This window comes from Rosa chinensis, chromosome 2, assembly GCF_002994745.2.
Source record: "Rosa chinensis cultivar Old Blush chromosome 2, RchiOBHm-V2, whole genome shotgun sequence".
NCBI classification, from domain to species: domain Eukaryota; kingdom Viridiplantae; phylum Streptophyta; class Magnoliopsida; order Rosales; family Rosaceae; genus Rosa; species Rosa chinensis.
Genome location: NC_037089.1, coordinates 74892497 through 74912519, shown reverse-complemented (window position 1 = coordinate 74912519; position 20023 = coordinate 74892497). Strand labels below are relative to the sequence as shown.

The 20023-nt window shown below is 35.7% G+C and overlaps 1 protein-coding gene across 1 annotated transcript in view; it reads left to right on the top strand.

Moving 5' to 3' along the window:
- Positions 1–411: 411 nt before the first annotated feature.
- LOC112188332 (cellulose synthase-like protein H1) overlaps positions 412–20023 on the top strand; it is a 37127-nt gene continuing 17515 nt past the window's right edge. Inside the window, 11 exon segments of the mRNA XM_024327424.2 lie at positions 412–736; positions 860–1187; positions 1329–1365; positions 1368–1425; positions 1427–1451; positions 2252–2368; positions 10950–11066; positions 11068–11169; positions 11279–11396; positions 11493–11523; positions 11588–11675. Of these exon segments, the coding sequence (XP_024183192.2) occupies positions 477–736; positions 860–1187; positions 1329–1365; positions 1368–1425; positions 1427–1451; positions 2252–2368; positions 10950–11066; positions 11068–11169; positions 11279–11396; positions 11493–11523; positions 11588–11675 (1281 nt within the window). The 5' untranslated portion in view covers positions 412–476.

Sequence of the window (20023 nt, the reverse complement as noted above, 5' to 3'; positions counted from 1 at the left end):
ATTGATCATCCTCAACACCTTGCTTTGGGATAACGTTTACAATAAACAGGTTCCGACACAAAGTTCTTATCCTCTTTACCTCTCCTTGGATATGAGCTCAAAATAAAGATATCCCTCGTCGGGGCTGTAGCCTCTACAGCTTTCAAGAAAATGGAAATTTCGTTCTCATTCTTTTATGCTATAGCCTCTAATATATACTAAAATATTTATAAGATTAGATTTTAAGAATTTTAACTTATGGCTGGTATATCTTAATATTGTAAAGAAAAATATCACTAAATTAATATTTTGTTGATCAATAATATCACGTGGAAAGCAGATAATAGCAATAACATACTACTTATATCCAATTTTCCCAGTGAAGAAGTAATTCTATTACAAAGATTTTGTATTGGCATCATGAGCAATTGAGCATGCACCAGGACCAAGTATACTAGGAGATAAAGAAAGAGGCAAAGCTGTCAGATACCACTGTAATGGCAGATTCTCTATCTCTTCCTCTATGTGAAAAAACCAGTGTTAAAGTTTGTACACTGCGGAGAGCCCTAGAAATTGTAATTTCAGTCCTCTTCATTTGTCTCCTTGCTTATCGTCTCTTCTCTCTCACTGACCATGGCATTCCATGGCTTCTCGCCTTCCTCTGCGAGTCTTGGTTTGCCATCAATTGGGTTCTCAACCTCATCACCGTATGGACTCCCATGGATTACAAAACGTACCCCAACAATCTCTTGCTACAGTATGTCACCTCTAGACTGTCAATATATTTATTTGGTTGATATTGTGCTCAAGTCCGAAAAGATTAGAGTGCACAAGAAATGATAGTAATATATATAGTGTTGAACTGTTGATTGTCCAATAGGGTGCCGGAGCTTCCTGCGGTGGACCTGTTTGTATCAACGGCAGATCCAGTGCTAGAGCCGCTTAACGTCATGGTGAACACTGTCCTGTCTTTGCTGGCGGTTGATTACCCAGCTCATAAGCTAGATTGCTACGTATCCGATGACGGGTGTTCCCCCCTCACCCTTTTTTCTCTCATTGAAGCCTCAAAGTTTGCTAGGATTTGGGTTCCCTTCTGTAAAAAGCATGGCATTCAAGTAAGGGCACCTTTCAGATACTTCTCTGCGGACGAGTTCACATTGCGAAGTGATAGTACACCGGAGTTGCTTCTAGAACGGACAAAAGTGAAGGTGATATTTGGCCTCATTCTTGTTTTAATCTACAACTTAGATAGCAGAAGCTAAAATTTTGTTGCAGAGGTATGCCCATCTGTCATAAGGGTACGTACAAAACTATACCTGTATTTGTTTGTCATCATCTTCATTTTGCAGGATGAGTATGAAAATCTCTGCCAAAAGATTAAAGATGCAGCCATCATTCGGTACCCCTTGATATTTCTGAAGACTATGCAACTTTTGCCCACACAGACTAATAACCATCCTACAGTGATCAAGGTACGTAGTAATCTAATGGGATAGCTCACATAGGATGCTAATTGGATGCGGCTATTTCCAACTTACTATTTTCTTTGTTCACCGTACTTGCTCATTGTACCGTACATTTTAATTTCAATTATTAAATTTACTTATGTAACTCATTTCTATTTCCAACAATATCATTGTATGACATATCCAATTAAAAGAGATTTTTTTTTAATGAAAATCTTACATTTAATTTATACCAATAAAAAAACTATAATATATTAAAGTTTCCTAATAAAATCATATTTACTTCCATTTTTAATTTTTTTTTTCTACTTCAATGTTCATCTATTTCAATCTATGTCAAAATATTAGTTAGTTAACAACTATGAGCAATGAAGAAAATATTGAGATTTTTCTTGTGTGTTTTAAATTTTTACTTTCAGTGTTCACAAAAGGTATTGCAAAGATTTTGATGTAGTTAACACTAATGATTTTGTGAATTAAATAACGAATTCATGATGATGAGGTAACAAAAAGACAAAAAAAAATAGTAATAAATGAAAATTTGGGTAGAGAAGATGAATATTACTGTTATCCAATGAGAAATTAAGTAATCTTTCTAGTTAATTCATTGGTTATTTATTTATTTATTTTTCCTTATAAATTTGGATTTTAGAAAATTAATGTACTTGGTAGTCATTTTACACTTGGGCAATATAGTTTTTCAATAATTCAAATATTTGTATGGTGAACGAAGAAAATTGTAGGGTGGCAATAAACGCACCCATGCTAATTTTGAAGAGCCATTTATTGGGATTGATTTTCTACAGGTAATATGGGAGAACAAACAAAGGCTTTCAAATGGATTACCACATTTAGTTTATGTAGCCCGAGAAAAGCGCCTGAATCACCCACATCATTACAAAGCCGGGGCAATGAATGTTTTGGTATGAATTTTGAAGTTTAAAGCTTTTTATGTTTGGCCCCTCGTTTTTAGTTCTTCTTTAGAGATTTTGTTCATTTATCCTAATTCTAGGGATTTTTTTCTCACTTAGCCCATCAAGTTTTTTTAATTCTCCTTTGTCCTTAAAGACTCTAATAAGGTATTCCTTATACTCAATTAAGTTTTTTTTTGTTTCTTTATTATTTTTTAGACTATTTTATCCTCATTCCTTTGTTACATAGAGAGAGAGAGAGAGAGAGAGAGAGAGAGAGAGAGAGAGAGAGAGAGAGAGAGAGAGAGAGAGAGAGAACTTCATCGGAGTCCCGTCATAGGTCTCTGGATTCTAGCCAACGATCGCTAGATTCAGGTCACCCGCTGTCACCTACCAGACTTCTTTGAAAACCTTGCTGGAGGTTCCTAAAGAGGTATTCAGAGATTTCATAGGTCGCCGGAAAGGTTTATTGCCCCAAAATAGACCTGTATTGCCCCTCAATACCTTTATTGACCCCCAATAAAGGTCTATTGGGGGGCAATAGTGGTTTATAAAATCTCGCTGGAAGTCTTCAAAGAGATTGTTAGAGATCTCATATGAGGCCAGAGAGGTTTATTGCCCTCCCCAATAAACCTGTATTGTCCCTCAATAGACCTGTATTGCCCCCAATAGACTTTTCAGTTGTCGGAATAGGAACTAATCTCTCTAATATTAGACAAATAAAACTTTGATTAAGGAAAAAAATAAGGAGATTACATCAATTCAAAACATTTATTGCCCTCAATAGATCTTTAACAGACCTCTATTGCCCCCCAATATAACCTTTTTTTTGTTCATTTTTCTTTCCTTCTGCTCCTTCTGTCCCTATTTTACCAAAAAAAAAAGATTTGGGCACCAAGAAAAATGCTATGGGCACTCACGTCAAGAGCTAGACCAAATCACCAGGTCCGAGTCTGGGTTCGGCTTCGACAGATAGTGAGGTAGATATGTGGAAGCTGAGCAGCCTCCGCCTCCCTGCCGCTCTCTCTTACGACAACTATTCCAAGTCAGAGATACCAATCCATGAGTGCCGCCCAGTCGTGTTCGACCACGAACACCTTCTCTTGGTCGTCGGCGACAGAGTCCAAGAGCACAATGACATCTCCCACCACGTGAAGGCAAGTATATCTCGACGGGTCGATGTCGCCGAAGCCTCAGAGGTCCGATGAGACGGCTCGGTAGCCGAGCGAGGCCACAGTCTGGATTTGGTGCCTCCATGAGTACCAGATCTCCGAGAGGCCATGGAGGAATAGGACCGCCGGTGAGAACGTCATCAACGAAGAGTAGAGCGTTGGGGGGGGGGAGGGTAGGGGGAGAGAGAGAGAGAGAGAGAGAGAGAGAGAGAGAGAGAGAGAGAGAGAAATTGTGGCTGTAATTTATTAATTAGGCTGAGGGTAAATTTGTCATTTTTCTTTAAATTAGGTTAGTGAGATTAAAAATCTGTTGCTAGAGTGATGAGATAATTTTTGCTCATTTTAGTGCTTTGGGTCAAGGACTCTTTTCTTTAAGCCCTAATACACAATTACACCACACACTCGACACACTTATATTGTTACTATATTTAGCCCCTCTTTTTTAATTTTTCCTTAAGCCTAATACACAATTACACCAGTACACTCGACACATTCACATTGTTACATGCACCTAACAATTGCACATGTTATATTATGGGTTTCGAATTATATTAGTCAGGCACTTGGATCAGTGCCATATATGTTGTCCAGATCAAGGTCGGAGGGCCGAGAAATAGTAGTCATAGAATTCGACCTAAAATATGCTCAAAGACAAGGGATATATATGTTGTAAATATTATTATCTGTATGGGTGTCCACATAAATACTCATTAGTTATGTACTTTGATGTAAACATTACCTCTATGTAAAGGAGGCTAATGAGACTGAATGAGAATATACTTCTACTTCTACTTCCTCCTAAGTATTCTCTCTTCATCTTCTTTCTACTTTATAACACGTTATCAGCACGCTTTGCTCTCCTTAATTTTTTTCCTTGACTCTGTGATGATCAAACAGTTATTTGGTGCAACGATGTTGCTTATTATAACCAATAATTTCGATCTATGAGTTTCTTTTACTCGCAGACGCTAATCCTTTTCTATTGCTGTGATTGCGGTCGAATGATTTATATATATTTGTTAGTGCCTTGATACCACTCGCATTCATATATGAGAATGGTTGAAGAGTCAAACTTTAATTTTGCCTAAAAGTATTAAACTAAGCACGCAAATCCAACTTCGTTTTCTTTGTATAAATATGATTCTTTTTTTGTTCTTATCCTTGCTTCTTCTACATAAACCAAATCTTGTGCTTCATGTTTTGTCTTCATCTTTAGCATTTATGAATGATGCATAAATTTATATTTTTAAATGGTTGTTTCTGAACTCTTCATTGTAATCGTAACGTTTGCATGCAGAGCAGATGATTCAATTCCATATATTATATTTTATTGGCATATGAACTATTTTTCCTGTTGCTTCTGATATGTTTCCATTGGGTATGAGAGTACAATTATATATTAGCATGTTTTGTTTCCGTTTATCATGTTAACTATCCTTACTCTTCTTTATCAATCTACTTCATATGAGAAGCAAATCGGATGTGGGTTCTCTTAACAGGCAACATGAGTCAAATAAATCGATCATGTATAGTATTGCTCTGTAATTTAATCAGAAATTTTGTTTTTTTTTTTTTTCGTTCATTTGAAATGAAAAATTTACAATTGTTGTAATTATGAATTTGTAATCACAAGATATCAAAACAAAAGCTTCATGATCCAATTACACGAGGACCTGAAGTTCCTCGACAGTTACATGATCAAATCTGTGACCTAATTTTTTTTTTTTCAAAGCTTATACAATTAATGAGGGCCAGAAGTTCCTTAGAATTATACAATGATCAAAATCGCATGTTGCTTGATCCCTGATCATATAGGGACTTGAAGATCCTCTAGGGTCATGAAATGTAAATTGGAAAATTGTGACATGAAGCTCTTCATAACTTATGCAACGAGGGCTAGAAGATCCTCAGAGTTATATAATCGAGCATATGAACTCACATATTTTTTATCCCCAATAATTATAAGAGGGCCGGAAGTTCCTCAAAATGTTTGGGTATTGGGGTTCCCTCCTCCGCACTATAATGTGAATTTGAAGTTCAATTTTGAATGTAAAGCTAGAAGCTATGTTCTCCAGAAGATAAAATTATGTTCTTGTGTGATTAGAGGAGAGAAAAGATTATCATTTTGTGAAGTTAAGCAGACCAGAAGTTCTGTGTAATTTCTTCATTAATGGAACTAGAAGTTCCCACAGTTAATTTTATTGCATAGTTTAGCTATTTATTTTTCTTCCCTGCAATTTTCCTATTTTGTTATGTAATTTAATTACAGTACTTATCCTTTAAATTAATTTTTTTGTTACTCATACCGACCAACAGTCTTATACCTCGAACATATGTATTTTGAGTGTAATATTTTTTAACCAGAAGTTCAAAATTTTCAAAGTAGAACCTGAAGTTCTAACAGTAAAACTCAAACCCGAAGCTTTGAGTATAAAATAGAAATGAGTTAAAAGTGAACTTGACGATTCACTTTCGTCACCTCAAGCCTGAAGTTTCGAGCACCAAATTTATTTGAACCCGAAGTTCAAATTACCAAATTTTAGAACAAGCAGTTCTAATAGTAAAAAGTTAGAACCTGAAGCTTCGATTACACATGATATATTTTAACTTTATGTCCATTTCGAACCAGAAGTTTCGAGTAAATTTTCATATGTTGATTGATACATTCTTGTTTTTGCTTGCTTAAAGCATTCCACCTTAGAACCTGAAGTTCTAATTGTGAAGACTCGGGCCGTAAGTTTCGAGTATATGGACAATTTATCAAATAGCTTTAATCTTGATCAACCTCAAACCTGAAGTTTTGAGGGGATTTTATTGACACCAATTTAAAAGTAAGCAGATATTTGACCGTTAGTTTATGACGAATGAGTATGAGTACACCCCAAATTTGTGATCGTGACTTTTGTAATTGAAAGAGATCAGACCATGTATTCCTTGATCCTTAATTACATGAGGACCTGAAGCTCCTCAATGATCATACTAACTAGATGACCATCTAAAGTCCTACACTCATAAGTTATGGTCATGAAGTTTAAACTCGACATTTCGAGTATAATATTTTTGAACCAGAAGTTCAAAATGCATTTGATGTTAATCTACATCAAACAACTATACAATAATTAAACTTCATGTTTTACCTGTATAACACAGACCAGAATCTTCGTGTATATCCTATGAGATCCACTGTTCAATTCTTACAAATTGATTTGTGTCATCTTCAAACTTATGTTTTGAGTGACTTTCAGGCAATGCAATTTTATCCATGGTGTCCATAAAACATTATTAAGGTTTATGCTTATGCGGCTAATATAACAATTATCTCAGATCTTACGTATCTGATTGATGGCTCCAGAAGCGCACACATATATTGTCTCGTTGTATTTTGTGCCTCCAACATAGTTAGTAAGCCAATTGTCATGACTATACCATGAAATGCCACCAGAAGTGGATCATGGCAAGAGAGAAATCAGGAGACAATGTAAATACTGCCCTAACATCCACAGATGTGAGGAAATTAAAAATTGGGCGTGTGTGACCTGTGGTGCACTATATGGTGGATGTTTATCAAGCCATTTTCAAAATGTCACTAGTCAAATTAAATTGCATTGACTAATAAGAACATTGAGATTATCACACATCCCTGATGTCTTTTGCTTACAATAAGCAAAGTTGCAAGCACTATTGTGTTATTCCTCAGATTTATTGTAACCTCCAAGTCCCCATTGAAACCAAATGTTTGTTAATCCGATTATCTAGGAACCTGATGTTCCTTAAGAGGTTGTTATCAATTGAAAAAATTGAAACCTGAAGTTTCTTGGATCTCCAATTATATGAGGGCTTGAAGTCCCTCCTCTTTATGACTACACAAATATATACGTGACAGTGAACTTGAGGTTCTCCACGTGATAAAGTTACTCTTTTATTATGGATTGTAGTCTTCAACTCAAAATTTTGAGTATATCATTTTGGCGAGCAGTTCAAAATGAATTCGGTCCATTCCAATTGTCAATATTTCACAACTGATGTTTACTCAAGCTAAGGTAACACTCATATCAAGAGTTGTAGATCTTGATCTATGACTTTAAATAAGCTACTACCATGTTACCAAATTTGAAATATTGACGCACTAAGTACCTTCAATATGGTTGGAGAAGACTGTTTTGCTACCTCATATATATTGTGTCAAATTTATACAGTAAATTTGGGCATATAATGTCATGAACCAGAAGTTCATTGAACCAAATACACTATTTTGGCTTGACTAGGTATGTCATCTTTGTTGGCCATGTTGCATGGAATCACTTACAAGTTTTGATGACTGCTACCCTTACTCACAATCAAATAGTTTATTTACCACATATTTGCGAGTTGTCACTTTAATGAGATAATCCTCCTACCATAAGGGGGAGAAATGTTGTTCCTGAAGAACAATATGAATTAGTGTGAGACTTTTCCACCATGTCTCATTTTGAGTTTTGTACCTAAAGTGATAATGATATTACTTGCAAAAGAATTTACTTGGATTAAAATCCTTAAAGCATAACATGATTGCATAGACAATCTAGACCAACTATGCATGGTAGCAGACATGTTAGTCCAAATGATATGGTTGTTTGAAAAGAATGACATACACCAATGTTGTTCCCTTGTAAAATAGTTGATGTCTTGGTGAGACTATTTATCAGTATAGTTTATGCTCATAAACTAAATGTTTTTGACCTAAAACTTGGTATGGGTTCGCCACCAACCAATAGATTTCTTCACTCTAAGGAAGTGATATTATCAAAAACATGTTTACAAGTGGTCAAAATAAGAAAGTATCCCCGCCATTAGGGGAGAGAAAACTAATGTTATTAAAAGAATGGCGTGAATTTGTGTGGATTATATCCACCGGGTTTAAAGTTTTAAGCTCCAAAAAGGGAAGATCATACAAGCTCTATAGTGCTCGATATGAGATTATACGTAAAAAGATCCACATTCTACATAATTTATCTATGAGAGATGATTGTCCTGAAAGTGACAATGTATGCCCCAGAAGTGGCATGAATACCCAATATCAATAAGCTTATTATAGCTAATCCATGCATATAAGAATGTGTGGGATCTATGATTAATGATCATCGATGATAATTTACATTTGGTAGCTACCAAAAATCATTAAGGGTTGTATTTACGCTATACCACGTTTCATTATGAATGTCGACGAAGTATATTATTGGCCAAATTGGAAAGAGGCAATTCCAATGAAATTGGATATTTGAAACGTGATGGAATTCTTGGACCTTTAACCCTACATGGTACAAAAGCGTATTTATCAAAAGTGAAGATAAATCACTATGACACAATGTCTATTTATCGAGACATGAGATTATGAATATCTTCCCTTATACGAATGGCAATTTTCTATAAGTACAATGTTACATATAGCTGTTATATTGACGAGAGATTTATGACACTTTGTCATCGTATATTATGAAGACACATTGTTAAAAGCAAAGTGTCATAATAAGTGTATTTCTTATCAAATCCTCAAGGGATTCAAATACATGAATGATTCAAATGCAAGTCCATGAAAGATTGAAAGAGCCTGAAGCTCACTCATAGAATCAAAGAGTCTAAAGCTAGCTCATATGTACTCATTTCGTTCTAGTCAACGAGATCTAAATTGCCTCAATGGGTAATATGACAAGACTACGAAATCGAATTCGAATTATGAATATAATGTTGCAACATATTCCAACTTTCGCAAAGTTATGAATTATTTAGAACTCTTGAAGAGCTTATGAGACATATCAATGCACAAAGATATTGATGTGTATGGCTAGGTATGCCATTATGATTTTTCAAGGTTTTAAGCTATACAAAGATAAATATTGTATCAATTTCTTTATATTGTCTAGCTTTGTTAGTATTGCTTTAACTTTGCATATATGAAAATTTGTGATGAGCCCCTATATGCAAAGCACACATGGTCGCACCTCAGTGATAGACACATCAAACCACTATACATGGTACATGTAGCTTATCACATACATAATTGAGGCTTGCAACAATCAGTGGGAGATTTTCATCAAGGGAAGCATCCGGAAGTATGCTACCTAGGACATATGCGCGTTGTGCTCTTTTTGTCATTCGACCAGGGTTATTTTTGTCCCACTGGGTTTTTGTTAACTGGCAAGGTTTTTAACGAGCCAATTAACAATAAGCGCGTCCAATACCATCATTCATTAGTGGACATCTAAGGGGGAGTGTTGTAAATATTATTATATGTATGATGTCCACGTAAATATTCATTAGTTATGTACTTTGATGTAAACCCTACCTCTATATAAAGGAGGCTAATGAGACTGAATGAGAAAATACTTCTACTTCTACTTCCTCCTAACTAAGAGACAAGCTAGTGTACTGGTGGGTATGAGATATCATCATTTACAACTATTTAAACAAAAATTTACAAGTATTTGAACCAAAATTACAACATTGAGAACAAAAGTTACCATATTCATTTACACTATTTACATATAGTTAAACAAAAATTACAACATTGACAACAAATTTGTTCAAAAGCTTGTAAAATTGTCGTAAGAGGTGTAATTACCATTATTAGAACTAAGATTACAACATTGACAACGAATTTGTTCAAAAACTTGTAAAATGTCGTAAGAGGTGTAATTACCATTATTAGAACTAAGATTACACAAAGTATGACTCAAATTACAACTTTGACAACAAAATTTGTTCTCACTTTTGTAAATCTGGGTATGAGATACCCACCACTACACTAGAATTTCCCCCTAACTATTCTCTCTTCATCTTCTTTCTACTTGATAACAATATATAAATACTTTTATTTAAGTATTTAGTTCATTAACATATGTTATTACTTTCAGTTTTTTGGAATATGACATATTCTGATTTGAATATTTGTATCGTTAGATAAAAATGAAATTCCAAAGTACACATGCTAGACTTCAGATTACTGTCGATGACATATTCTGATCTGAATATTTGTCTCATTAAAAGAAAAGAAAAAATCACTCGATGAAAATGAAATTCCAAAGTAGACATGCCAGACTTGAGAGTGTTACGTTTTTTTATGAAGATGGTTAAAGGTAGAAGACGAAGAAGAAGAAGCAAGGAAACGAAGAAAACCCTACTGATATTTCTCTGGTTTATTACAAAGGCTAGAATGCTCATCTGTAAAAAAAATAAGAAGCAGTAAAGGAAAAGAGTCCCTATTTATACTAACTTGACTATTATCTCTCTTGACTTTTACCATCTCTTAACAGAGTACTATCAATGAACTTATTAGTAATGACAATTTGTTGCCCGCTACCACTAGCTAAAACATTTCAGTTTAGTGACTAAGAATCTGCTTTTATATAACCAATTCAACTGATTGTGTATTTTTATGTATACAGACCAGGGTCTCTGGGGTGATGACAAATGCTCCATTTATGTTGAACGTGGACTGCGATATGTATGCCAGCAATTCGAAAATTGTTCTTCACGCAATGTGCTTATTGCTGGGTTTCAATCATGAAAAACAATGTGCATTCGTGATTTGTTCAATGTCCCCAAATCTGCTATGACTATTTGAAAGATGACCCATTTGGAAACTCAATGACCTTGCCTTTAAAAGTACGTATGATCACTTGAGTAATTAATTACCTAGGAATGAAGTTTGTCTGAAGTTAAAAAGTATTTAGTTGAATGCAGCCCTAGAGATAATGTTATTTTCAATTTGCAGACTTTTTGGCCAGGGATTGCTGGGATCCAAGGACCACTGTATGCAGGAACTGGATGTTTTCACAGACGTAAAGTTATCTATGGTTTATCCCTACAAGATAGTATAGGTCATATTCAAGGTACGTAGTTGATGAGAACTATATGTTCATAAGTATGTTCTGATAAATAATGAAGTGCTTCACTGTATTCTTGATAATCATTCTATTTATTAATAGGAAATTTAGACGTTGAGGCACTGAAAGACCGGTTCGGAAATTCCATGGAGCTCGTTAGCTCAGCAACTAAGATTTTAGCAGAAAAAATTGATCAGCCACAAGACCTATCCAGTGCTGCTGAAGAGGCATGTAAAGTACGTTGCTCGCTGTGGGTATGAGCATAGCACATCCTGGGGAAAACAGGTTCGACAAACATTGTGTTCTTCCCCCACAAAATTGAAAAGAATTAAAACTAAAGTCTGATATATGCTCTCTAGATGTTTGCTTACTTTATTCCAACATATCTGGTTAGAAATAAATAAGATTTTATAATGGAATCATAAATTCATAATCCCCCAATAGTCCAATACTGATATTTCAAACTTAGAGTTGATCTCCCTGTTAGTGGAGATGAGAGAGTCGAGAGAAAAGAGAGAGACACAGAAATTTCAAGAAGGAAAACTGAGCTTTCTTACATTACAATGAGAACGTACAGGTATTTATACCTTGAGCTGAGATACACAGATGAGCAACACGTGGTAGATAGTTGTAGGTCACTAACTAATTAAGCATGAACTAACCCTAATTAGCAAGACTAATTAAGTACTAATTATAACAGCAACGTAACAACCTTTCCTACCAGTGAACAATGCTAGGCTAGGAACTATATTTCTGTTAACAGCCCTCCTCAGCTTGATGCTTAGACATGAGCTTCAAGCTGGTGCAAAGGTAGTTGTGTTGTGGTGAGCAAAGCCCTTTTGTGAATAAATCTGCAATTTGTTCCTTTGAGGCTACAAACTGAACCTTGATTGTACCAGCCTTGACTTGAACACGGGTGAAGTGCACATCAACTTCTATGTGTTTCAACTTTGAGTGATAGACTAGGTTGGTTGCAAGAGCAAGGGCTGAGATGTTGTCACAGTGGAGAGTTGGTATCTGAAGCAGATCAATATGAAGATCCTTAATCAAATGAGTTAACCATAGTATCTCTGAAGTTGTATCAGCCATACTTCTGTATTCTGCTTCAGTGGATGACCTAGAGACTGCAGATTGTTTCTTGCTACACCAAGAAATAGGAGCACCATCAAGCATGATTACAAACCCTGTGGTGGACTTTCTATCATTTGGACCACCTGCCCAATCAGCATCACAATAAGCTTGAAGATCAATGGGTTTAGCACACTGAGTAGCCCTCCTGAAGCAGATGCCAACACTACTACAAAAACTGCATCACACAAAGGTGGAAATCTGTTGTGTGATGTGGACCATGTCTGTCGTCTATCTCGATGTTGTGTGATGAGCACACTCACACAACGGTGAAACACCGTTGTGTGAATATCATAGACACAACGCACTGCTTATTACCGTTGCACTAATTCTGGGCATGCCAATGCCAGAAATTGGATGCGGCACATTTTCGATAGTGATCAGACAACAGAAGCAAGTACATGCTGTTGTTGGTTAACTTCTCACACAACATAAAAATAACACTCAGACAACAGAAGTAATTACACGCTGTTGTTGGTTAACTTATCATACAACAGAAAAATATGGCGACTGTTGTTGGTTGTTCCTTCACACAACAAGTATTGTAAGTAACTGTTGTATGTGTGAGGCTTAGTGTTGAATTCTTCACAAGTCATACAACACATTGTTTCTATACCGTTGGGTGATTTAGCATTGGACAACTGATACAGATTTGTTCTGTTGTGTGAGTACTAATGAGACAACAAAATTTTATAGAGACCGTTGTGTGATTACAAGTTATTTGTTGTGTGATTAACGACATATGCGTATTCATACCACGTAATTTAATTCACTATTGTTCATGCATTATGGATATTGTACCTGGAATATTTGCACAAATATAATGCTCAATATATATTATGTAATGAAGTACTTTAATTCAAGCGTCTAGTGTACCAAAAGAGCTAGCAGCCTTTGTCAATCATCTATACATTTATGTATCCACACCATAAAACCAAAAAACAAGGCATTCTAGCTAGCTTGATAGCTGCTACATTCTAGCTAACATTGAAAAATAGCAAAAGCTGATACAAACAAATCTTTGCTAGACAAATATTTGCGACTAAAGTTCTCTCATACTTGCATAGTGTAGTGCTAAGGGAGCTGCACCTAGTGTGTCGGGTGGATGCTCCAGTTCCAACTTCTTTTTCAAAATGATCTGTTTGAGCTTACTTGACTTGAGCTGCTCCAACAATTCCAATTAAAAATCCAGCAAACTGTAAACAATACTAGTAACTTGAGTAAAGACAAACTGGTACAAACCATTTTGGTTTCATCTCGATACTGGGCTCAAATAGAAAGGCTTTTCTCACCTGTGGTATTCAGCATAGTCACCTGTGGTATTCAGCTTTTCTCACCTGCCGATTAGCTATGACTGTGACTATGCTGAATACCACAGCATAGTCACATCATAGCTAATGGGCTCAAATAACCTGAACATTCAATTCACATCTGCCAAAAGGAAAAAAGAAGAAGACAAACATCAATAACTATATAGCTTCAAAAATAAGCTATTTGTTGGGTCCATTGGTTCTGTAGTTTGGTGAGTAGAGATAGAAGAAGGGAAAAAAAAAATAAGAGAAAGAAAGAGAGAGAGAGAAACTAGTCTCTGGATGTGTGTACGGCTAGCCCCATCATTACAGAACCTAAAATATTAAACTGATTTTATCGTCGATGTCATGGATATCTAACAAAGTTTTACCAGCTGATGAGAAATTGGAGCTTTTAAATTTTAATCAAAGAATGCTCAACTGTGGAGCATTGTCAGAAATCCATGAAAGAGGCTGTAAAGGCAAATGAATTACTCTTAGGATGAAAACTGACAAACATACATTCTGCATTCCAAAATCTGCTTGCGAATTGCACCTATATCTAAAATTATATTGATTAGCCTCCCATTAACAAGCTCCAACACCAACTCAAAATATAAAGGAAAAGACATTCCAAATTCAAACAACAAAGATCCATATATATTAAAAAGATAGGAAGATAGCTTGCCACATCTAAAAACTTACAAATCCGCTGGAAACATAGCCTATAGCAACTCCAGTCGGTATACACATATAAAATATTGCTAGCCATGCTGATTTCTGGACCCACAATGAACAAATACTCAACAAAATTAGGAGCATCCTGCACATTAATTCATATGAGATAAAAAAAATAGTCATTGCCATTTTGACTGCAGTGCTTTAAGAAAATAATACAGAAAATCATAGTTTTCTTACTAATACAACTATTTAATAAGAAGTGCCTGATCATCTTTTAAAATACTTCTGTCATAGCACATATCCAAGTATGCAATTGCATGTTACACGCTTTAAATAAAGCCAATTACCTGTAATCAACACATGCCACTATGATGTTTCTTTCAGCCACACTACACCAAAAATCGCATCAGACAACGGCAGAAAACCGATGTGGGATTTGGAGTCCCACTGTTGTAGAGTGAGCCGTTGTCTGATGAAAAATCAGACAACGGTGGAACACAGTTGTGTGATAAACACACAGACAACAGGTATGTGTTATAACTGTTGTGTGATAGCTCGGCAGACGGCTCGGCAGATGCAAAGCGCAGCTGCGCAGCAGTTGAGGCGCTGTCTTCAGACAACAGTGCCAGTTTTAAGCTGTTGTATATTTTGCGTTTCAGACAACATTTTTTATTTTGTCTGTTGTCTGATTGATCTTCAAACTTCAGTTCTTGGACTATATTTGTTGTGTGATGAACTTTAGGACAACAAAGTTCAATTGGTTCTGTTGTGTGATTAACTTTTAAGACAACAAAGTTCAATTAATTCTGTTGTCTGAGTATAAATCAGAAGACACTGATTCGTTAAAAACTGATGTGTGATATGATTGATTACAATGTGTTTTTGTCCCCTTTTTGGCCATTCAGACAACATGCAGTTATCATTATATCTAATCTGTTGTGTGATCATTTGAACATTCCATTCCTGAATTAGATTGTGCATTCATTTGGTCCATTTACCAAATGAACAGTACTCTATCAAATACAAACATTCCAAACCATCAAATGATTCATATAACCAATACTTTAAACTTCAAAAACAAAAAGGGTGCATTTCCCAATCATTGAAACCAATATTTTACACAAGTAAAGCATTCTAGTGCATGCCCTAAACACAAGCAAATGAATGAAGTGAAAAGTCAAATAAATAGCTCGGTATTGATGTGCCTTGACCAGCTCTTTAGAGATCTGTGATCCACGATTGGGTTGAGATGATGAAGAGGACTTTGTCATGGTTGAAGTATTCTTGGAAGCAGCAGCATCAGCCTGCGTAGAATCAAACTAAGAAATAAGGAGAAAAAAGCAAAATGCAACACACAGGCAATGAGGTAAGAATAACATTGAACGATAGCATGTACCAGTCATCATATATTGATTACCCTGAATATCCGGTGAATGCCTCAAAGTAGCATGTACCAGACCAAATGCTATATTTGTGTAGAAGTAGCAAATCTGAAAAGCAAAATATTTCCATCAACAAGTGGATGAAGTTCAAAAAAGAAGACTAAGTAGACACATGCTCTCGTGTTCCTAATCATGTGCAAGTATACAGCATACAACATACAAGCACAAGCAAGTGGCATTTTAACAAATCTGTGACAATAAAGTACTAGATGAGCATACTGATATTACCATCTGAGCAATCCTTTTATAGCACCAATGTCCATGGACAACCAAAAGTCTCCAAAAACTGAAACTGGGCAATAGCAAAGTCACTGACCATCACAGCCTGCAAGCAATTACGAACTATCATGAGATTCACTGTAAAATGAGAAACTGGTTCTTGCTTCCACCACAGATACCTTGCTTCCCATTTAGGCATGTAATACAAACATTATCACATGTAAGCTATTATATGTTATATAAATACAGACCCAGACGACCCTCCACCCACACACACACAGACAGACACACTATCTGTTCATAGTCAGGTAACAATTCCAGCGAAGCATCACATGTCATTGTAGTATCTCTGTTACTAGGAGTACTAATGTGCCCGTAACTCCTAATATGGCTCCATTACATGCACTATTAACTGAACCTAGCCAATGAAAGACATAAAAAGTATAAAAAACAATCAACTTTATGCAACTACTTGTTTACCTTTTCAAATATTATTAGGTTTTGGTCCACATTTATTAGAGTAAATAATTTTTTTGGCTCTTGTCCTCCATTATTGCAATCTTTTTAAATAAATAAAAACAATAAGAAATGATGTTACATGTGTATAAATTTTAAAAAGATTTAAAAAGAAGGGGTAAATGTAGCTTTATTATTATTCACGTTAGTGCTTTCTACTTAAATGGTTAGAGACAAACCCTATGTTGATTGCAGTTTCCATCTTATCCCCTGTCAACACCCAGATCTTGAGATCAGGTTGTGCAAGATTGTATATGCATTGGGGCATCTAAGAGAATAAAAAAAGGTACTAAGTTGCCGTAAATCAAAACGGTAGTTCCTTATTTACTACTGTAATAAGAAGCTTATCTTACCCTTTTTTGCAATTTGTCCTCCACAGCTGTAGCACCAACCACGATCAAGTCTTTTTCCATCTTCTCTGCTACTCGCTCGAGCATCACCTCCTTATCAGCCCCGATAGATGATTTTGCTTTTGAAATTCATTGTTCCAAGCAGAATACTCAGACTCCTCAAGCTTTTTATAAGCAAGCGTCAACATACGCAACCCAGCTTCTCCATATTCATTCAAATGCTTGGTACTAGCTTCCTCATTAATTCTTCCATTCTTTGACAGTCAATCGAAAATGATGCTGTGGATGTAGATAAAGGAATGACTTATGGGAGTTAAAGGGAATAAGATTAATAAAGATAAAAAAGATCAAAAATCCATGCTTTCCTCTCCCCCTGTTTAGGATGCTTTGGGGAGGGGGTTGAGAGAGGGAATGAAATATTGCAGAGTCAGAGTCCAAAGAAATGTTTGTTATATCTAGATATCAACTAGGCAAAAAATTGTTAAACCCAGAACACAAAAGAACTTTCAAGCTCAAATTGATGATGGCCTCCCCAGTGAACCTCCAATGTCCTCTGACTCATATAGGGTTCCAAAGCATCCTAAAATAGAAACAGTCTATTTTAGTGGCAGGTCACTCAAGGAATGTATAATGATATGATATGTCAAAAATTTATAAGGAGGGATTCTGTACTTACAAGTTTATAAGGTGGTTCCTTCAAGCCATAGTAAGCAACAACTCTAGAAGCTCTCTGTGACCCATGGGTCCATCTTTTCTGCTGCTTACACTGCTGAATACATAAAATCAATAGACACATTATGTAACCAATACAACGTAAAAGAAATCTACAATGGAGCATATGAAATTGAAACAGTAGTCCAGAACTATTTAAACACATTCAATAGAAGCTCAAAAAACTAATGAATTGAATTCAAGAAGTCCTCAACTTCCCCTGTGGAGTACTCATCCCCTCGAATCAGACAGTAAAAGATACATAAACAACTATCTGGAATTATAAGCTTTCAAATACTAAAAGAAATAGTTCGTAATATTAGACTTTCAACATTTCATAAGCAAACACCTACATTAGCGGCTTCATTGTTATTGTCGCTAGCTAATCAGAAAACCAATAATAGGAGAATGTATAAACTTCGATCTCGAAATGTATTATAATCAACACAGGAGAACACCCAGAACTTTCATCAACATTTTGGATTTCTAAAATGTTTGAATGAATGCACATCTAGTTCACTGATAATACTCTAAAGAAAGTAGCCATAGATGTTACAGACCAAAAGCTGTTTACTAGAAGGTGGCATTGAAGCCATATATAAAGTTGCAGAAAGACATATCTAAATAAATAAATAAAAAGGAAGAATTATTCCCAATATGCATATAGCACAACCAAAGCATGGAAGAATTAAGAAGAATAGAAAGCGGCAAGTACCTGATGATGAGAAAGGTTGGGAGTCTTAAAACAGTGAGAAGAGTGAGTCAACAAAAGATGAGAGCTTGGAGGAGAAGAAGAGGATAACATTGCTCTGGTGCTTTACAGTAGAAGGTCTGTGAAATCATTCTAGTTTGAGTTATCAGAGAGAAAACAAGAGAGTGATATACTGAACAAGTGAAGAGAAGAATTATATATTTATGCCTACTGTCCCCCAACTCATCCAATATGAAATGGAAAGTAAAGACAAAGAGAGAGAGAGAGAGAGGCATTACCTGGGTGCAGTCAAGTTTAGAGCTTTCCGATTGCGGCTTCAGGTATGATTGCTTTTGGGTAAGGTTCAGTCGAGTTGAAGCAAAGCCCTCTCCTCCTTGGACTTGGACGGACACGAAGAAGCAGCAGTAAAGCTAATCAGACAGTAAAAGATACATAAACAACTATCTGGAATTATAAGCTTTCAACTACTAAAAGAAATAGTTCGTAATATTAGACTTTCAACATTTCATAAGCAAACACCTACATTAGCGGCTTCATTGTTATTGTCGCTAGCTAATCAGAAAACCAATAATAGGAGATATCAATTTGTATTAGTACATAAAGTGCGATCATTACTCTAACTATAACAAATAGCACATCAATTATCTGTCACAAATAGTCCAAGCTCACTTGACTAAGAGAATGAAAATATGAAGGCTGACCTATCTTAAAACCATTATATTCAATGGTTGAATCATCTGGTCTTGCATTTTCTTTACTATAGAAGTCCATGGTATACAACATGCCCGAATATCCACCCTGTTTAACACCAATTCCCAGGCATAGATCCACATTATGTTTGGATCTCATCTTATTGAAGTGCTTTGATGCATTCTCTGTGAGTGAAATTGCAGGTGCAATGTCGTCGGATGTCGAGGCAGCTGAAACACAAATGGGGATTAGCATTGAGCAGTCCATAATCAAATAAATGATATGAAAACGAAATGAAATTCACATTTTCTTTGCATAATGTGTTTCAAACTATTATAGACAATTTAGATCCAGCTAAATATTATCCGAAATTCTTAATTCGAACATCGTAATAAATAATTCACATCCAAACTAAATTCATGCAGCATTTATATGACGAATTTATGCTTCTAATTGAAAAAGCAAAGGCCTTTTGTTGTGGAGACCTAACAAATTTCAATTACAGCGAACAATTGGAAATCAAAACCAAATTATAGCAAACTAATTATAGAAACAAAAAAGAGCGCAGCTCACTGGAAGTTGAATTGAATGGGTATTCCATGGCTGATAGTAGTGGATGAAAATCAGAAAGAAATTGAATTCCGAGCTGAAGAGGAAACGAAGCAGAGAGGAGAGGCAGTGCGTAATTACCATATGCAGAGATCATCATAACCAGAACCAATTCTTGGCAGTAGGCCCGGAACCATAACCTGTTTCCCTTCCCTTTCAGGGCATGCAACCAAAGCCAATAACTCAGAGCTGAATCAAAACAATCGCAGCCATTACCAAGCACAATCCTGCAAATCCCAAATAGCCCAAAAAATGAAATCAAAAAAGCATGCCAACAAAACATTAA